General features: G+C 32.9%; 1 protein-coding gene across 7 annotated transcripts in view; it reads left to right on the top strand.

The window, feature by feature from the left end:
* Positions 1–2,695: 2,695 nt before the first annotated feature.
* The window catches only part of ADAM2 (ADAM metallopeptidase domain 2), a 137,011-nt gene continuing 133,706 nt past the window's right edge, over positions 2,696–6,000 (top strand). For all 7 annotated transcript variants that reach the window (XR_007151574.1, XM_047856111.1, XM_047856114.1 and 4 more), the window contains exons 1-2: positions 2,696–2,779; positions 3,265–3,341. Coding sequence is in view for 6 of the 7 variants with exons in the window: in XM_047856111.1 (XP_047712067.1) it covers positions 2,725–2,779; positions 3,265–3,341 (132 nt within the window). In the remaining variant the exon portion in view is untranslated. The remainder of the gene's footprint in view (positions 2,780–3,264; positions 3,342–6,000) is intronic.

The raw sequence follows: 6,000 nt of genomic DNA, 5'->3' as shown, positions 1-6,000 counted from the left end.
CTTTGGTGATAAATTTAAAGTGATGAATAGATGAACATTTGTAGTTTTAAATGTATATATTAGAAAAAAGCAAGGTTTAAATTGAGTAAGATATACTTCCATTCTTAGAAGCTAGAAAAAGAACAAACAATACTCAAAGTAGAAAAAAGGACCAGAAGAGCAAAACTCAATAAAATAGAAAACAAATATATAATACAAAAAAAGAGATTCAAAACAGTTCTTTTGAAAGTTAATACAAATAAAAATAATAAACTCAAAGTGATTGAATAATGTAGAGAAAAATCACAAAATTATCAATATTGAGAATGAAAAAATGGAACATTTGTACAGATCTACAGAGTTCAAAAGGATGATAAAAGAGGGAAGGGGATTATGAATAACTTTGGCCAATATATCTAATAACTCAGAAGAAATGGATAAAATCCATCAGAAACAGAACTTGTGTAACACAGAAAGAGAATATCTGAACATTTAAAAAAATTTGCTTCATAAGTTAAAACAAAAAGTCTCTCACAAATAAAATTTTAAGTCCAAATCTCTCCAGTTCTAAATCCTGAGAAACATTAAAAGAAGAAATATTCACAATTACACTAACTTTTTAAAGAATAGAAGAACGGGGCGCCTGGGTGGCGCAGTCGGTTAAGCGTCCGACTTCAGCCAGGTCACCATCTTGCGGTCCGTGAGTTCAAGCCCCGCGTCAGGCTCTGGGCTGATGGCTCAGAGCCTGGAGCCTGTTTCAGATTCTGTGTCTCCCTCTCTCTGCCCCTCCCCCGTTCATGCTCTGTCTCTCTCTGTCCCAAAAATAAAAATAAACGCTGAAAAAAAAATTAAAAAAAAATAAAGAACAGAGGAAGGAATAACATTTCCCAATTTCTTTTATGAGGCCAGCATATCTCTGGTACAAAAATTGACAAGTTTATTGAAATGAAAGAAAATTACAGACAAATATTTCTTATGAATATGGATGCAAAAGTCCTAAACAAAATGCTGGAAAATCAATCCAGAAAAATATAAAAAGATAGTACATAAAGTAGGATGTATTCCAGAATATAATTTGTTTCAACACTAGAAGTCAATAATTTTGATTCACAAAATTAACAGAAAATGGAGAGAGCTATAAGATCACATCAATTTATATAAGAGAAACTTTTGATAAAATTCACATCCACAATAAGATGTATATCCTGAAATCCCAGCAAATATCGAGGGGAGTGAATTTTGAATAAGAATGTGTATGTACAAAAATCCGTTAAATGTAAGCCCCCGTATAGAAGATGTTTGCAAATCATTATATCCAACAAAAGAATCATATCTAGAATACATCAATAGGCTCAGCATATAATAAGAGACAAGAGTACCCAATTGTAAAATGGTCCAAAGACTCAAGCATTTACCAAAGAAGTTATATAAATGACCATAAATATATACAGTTGTGCTAAAGTTTATTAATGACCACGAAAATGCAAGTTAAAACCAAATGCAGGACCAAAATGATTACATGAAATAAAAACAAAAACAAGTGTAGGTACGCATTTATATGAATGGGAATTCTCATACATTTCTGGTGAAAGTACAAATTAGTAAAACAACCTTGGAAAACTGTTGGAAGTGTCTATTGAAGCATACCCTGTGACCTAGCAATTTCACTCTAGAAATATACCTGAAGAAAATCACTACATATGTTCACCAAAGAAATAAAATAGCCAAATGTGGTTTTTAATAGGCACCACTACAAATAAACCAAATGTTAGCCAACAGTAAAATGGAAAAAAAGATTGTGTTATATTCAATCAATGTATGATTGAATATATACATACATACAATGTATGATTGAATACACCTATGAGGAAAAAACAAAGCTATTTCTCTTCACAGTATGAATGAATGGATGGGTCTCATCATTATATTATATATTATATATAAAAGAACTCATGCATAAAAGTACACGGTGATTAGTTCCATTTATTTAAAGTTCAAAACAGACAAAACTAATTAATTGCTGATGGTAGCAGTAATGATTGTCAGGGAGCCATCTGCGGGTTTTGGGTTTTGGTGGTTCTATGTTTTATTTCTTTTTTTTTTTTTTTGATTTTTTTTTTCAACGTTTATTTATTTTGGGGACAGAGAGAGACAGAGCATGAATGGGGAAGGGGCAGAGAGAGAGAGGGAGACACAGAATCGGAAACAGGCTCCAGGCTCCGAGCCATCAGCCCAGAGCCCGACGCGGGGCTCGAACTCACGGACCGCGAGATCGTGACCTGGCTGAAGTCGGACGCTTAACCGACTGCGCCACCCAGGCGCCCCAGTGTTTTATTTCTTGATCTGAATCTAGGTGCTAATTACACTGGTTTGTTCACTTGAATATTAATTGAGCTGTTCTCCTATGGTTTGTAGAATATACATGTATCTTCAATAAAAAGTTCATTAGGAAGTGTATATGAATCTTCCTGTTCATTAACTGTTTCTTCAGCCTTGCCTTTTGGAAGTGATTCTGTTTTCTTTTAGGCTTAAAGCGGCGTCAAACCAATTGGAAGCCTCCTGCACAGATTTAGGAGCCAAAACCGCCCACATTCAACAGTACACCGCACCCATCCTCTCCACTCTGCTCTCACGGTGGACTGTCTCTTGAAAGGTGCGCGGCCAGGAGGGGTCCCCTCGCGCTCCCAACTGTCCTTTACACAAGCCAACTGCCATTATTCGGACTGGCATCCAGGACATGAAGCCATGCTGTGCCTTCTGCTGCTTCTCATCGGGCTCATCGGGCTCCAGACAGACAATAGTAAGTACAAAAACCTTTCCTTTGAACTTTTGGGAATGTCAGCTTTCCTCTCTACTTTCTTCTGAGAGGCCAGATATCCCTGGGAAAGTGCCTTCTTGCAGGTGCTCCAATTTTTTAAGCCAAAGCCCACTGCCATATCGTCTTACCCAAAGAACATTCACACTAGATGTGACGGGGCTTTCCCAGTCATCCTGGTACTATATGAAAGATGAGAGATGCAGTGGTTCAACTGGATGCCTCAAGGTTAGAGTTTCATATAGTACTCTGCATTTTTGACCTCTGGACTTTGTAGTTGGAAAGTCCAAAGGTCCTGATTTTATTTGTAATTAATTTCTCTTTAAAAGTCTTGTAATTCTAGAAAGTGGGAATTGAGTTTAAAAAAAGAGGTGGCATATAAAATATTATGGATTTAGATGAGGATTTAGATGAGGAGGAAGCTATGAGGTGATGGATGCTACTTTAATGAAACATTTTGTACCTTACAGATTCTGAAAGACTACGTGTGCAAATTACAATACCGGAGAAAATACGGTCAACATTAAGTGGAGGAATTGAATCCCATGTAACTAAGCACTAACATTTTTCACAATCTAAAGTCATGTGGATATTTTCTTTCTAAGGAAGTAAACTTGGCATTTTCATTCATGCAAACTTGGTGAATTTTATATTTATACCCAAGTTTCCTTAAGTGGAATGCCTTTTTGAAAATGAACTAATAAACAGTGTTTCATAGAAATATATTGCAGTGATGCTTATTCTCAAAACCCCAAGTCCCATCTTTTAAATCTGTTTCCCTCTTGAGTGTCTTTGAATAATCATTGACCTGATTTATCTAGAGATTCTCTTCTTATTCACTTACAAGACTATATTTGGAGGAGTTTTTCCTATATTTGGAGGTGTTTGTATCCTTGTTGCTAAGTAAGCCTATGGTTTTTGTATACAATGTAATGACAATTTCATTTAATGAAGTTTTATGTGAGTAATTTTTGCATTTTGATTGCAAATACGTTAATCATGAAGACTTTTTTTCATGCCATCTTAGTTCATCTTGGTTCAGGGTAGATTTTCTTTTCTTTGAATTAGAAAATATCTTTTTTTTTTTTTACTAGTTTCTAGAATCATTTCTCAAGAAATGAAATGTGTTTTTTTCAAACACCACACCTTAAGTTTATTTTTGATTGGGTAGTAAATGTTCTGGTAATTTTAATGCAAATATTTCCTTAGCAACTACCCACTTGTCACCCTAATTCAGATATTACAGGCTTAAAATTCTCAATATATCATTTTAAAAGGAATGTATACTTATGGAAACTTGGAAACTTAATATTTAATTATTTAAATAGAAAAATAATGTGAGGCATTTAACAGTATTTGGAAGAGTTCTATTTTTTAATTCAAAAATAATATGGAACTGCTTGTTCATATCAGAAAATATATACAGGATATACTTAGAGGGAAATATCTTCTATTAGGCATCACCATAATCTATGACAATAATTCCATAAGAAAAGTACAAAAAAAAATCACCTGTCCTCAGCTGTCAAATTCATAAGGGAAACAGTTTCACTATTGTGTTAATGTCTCTATCCCCTATGTGTAGAGTAGTACTGGATACATTGTATTTGAACCAGTGAGGCTGTATTGTACTTACTAGTTTTAAAAATGCTATAAACATAACATAGTTTATGTTTATAACTGTTATAATAAATGAATGATACAGATCATAAAAAGAGAATATTCGCCTAGCAGTTTTAAAAAACCTGAGTAGATGTGAAAAGTATAAAGTGAAAAAAAAATCAAGAATTAGATCAGAGTCAGCTAAAGAAACCAGATAGATGCAACATAAAAATGGCTAAGGGAGAAGGAGGATTGAATTAGAGACTTAAGTATATAGTAACTGAAATTCCTGAAAGAAGGGGGGGGGGGGAAACCTGGAGAAGATGCTATATTAAACATATAGTAACTGAGAAATAATAGAAAAAAGAGATTCCTCAGGCCAAGTATAGCAACACAGAATAAATAAAAATCAGTATTGACAACACTTTGACATAATGATAACCCAATACCAGACATTCTAATGGATATTATGAATTGGGAACCAAAATAAGAAAAAAGAATAAGACTCAAATATTAAGTGTAAGTATAGAGCAAAAAATAGGGGAAAATACACATATACATACACATATATTTAATAATATCAGTAAATAACATTTGTGATAAATTGTTTTTAGTGTGTATATATATGTGTATATGTATATATACATATTTGTGTGTATATACATATACGCACATATATGTACAACACCCCTCCCACACACACAGGCCAAAAATAAGTTACTTAACAATAAATATTATTCAAAAGGTAGAGAACTTTTTAGGATACAGTAAACTTTTATTGAAAGACATTATTATGACCACTAATAAAACTGGAAAGATTAAAAAAAGGAAAGTAGGTCATGTTGGCAGTCAAGAATGCTTAATATTTTCTTAGGTTAATTTTTACCAAATCTGTAGATTGACTACCATTCCATAAGAAATTTCATGGAAATCGGCAGGTTGATTCTAAAATATATATGGAATGGTAAAAGATAAAAAATGTTAACTTTGAAGAACAAAACAGTGATTCACTTTGGTTCATTTCAAAACATATTTTAAAGTTTTAGTAATTAATATAATGTGGTATGTGATATTGTCTAAGGGACAAATAAATTAACAGAACAGAATAGAGTATCTCTGAAATACCCACACACATATGAGGACTTATTCATTTCAATAGTAACATTGAAATCATTGGATAAAGAATGGATTAGTTAATAAATGGTGAAGAGAAAATTTATTAATGATATGGAATAATAAGAAAATGTATATTAATGTTACAGTTTACACCAAAATTGATTCAAGGTAATTTAAATGCATTCATCTGAGAGTAAAATACTAAAAATCTGGAAGACAAGGTGGAAGGCTATTTCTATGACCTTATAATAGGGAAGAATGATACCAGAAAAAAAAGGAACAGAAAATCTTAAGTGAAGGCATAAGGAATATCTAGATTTAAATATATAAATAAATAGCTACCATAAATGAGGTGAAAAATGTTCCAGTCTCACAGAAGATATTTGCCATCCATATAACACACAAAAGGTATCCAGAATATATCAAGAACTCATACAAATAAATTAGATAAAAACCAAGAAAATAGAAACATGTACAAAGTTTTGAAT

The sequence above is a fragment of the Prionailurus viverrinus genome, chromosome B1, assembly GCF_022837055.1.
Source record: "Prionailurus viverrinus isolate Anna chromosome B1, UM_Priviv_1.0, whole genome shotgun sequence".
NCBI classification, from domain to species: Eukaryota; Metazoa; Chordata; class Mammalia; order Carnivora; family Felidae; genus Prionailurus; species Prionailurus viverrinus.
The sequence above is the reverse complement of the archived record's forward strand: the minus strand, read 5'-3'. Positions and strand labels throughout refer to the sequence as shown.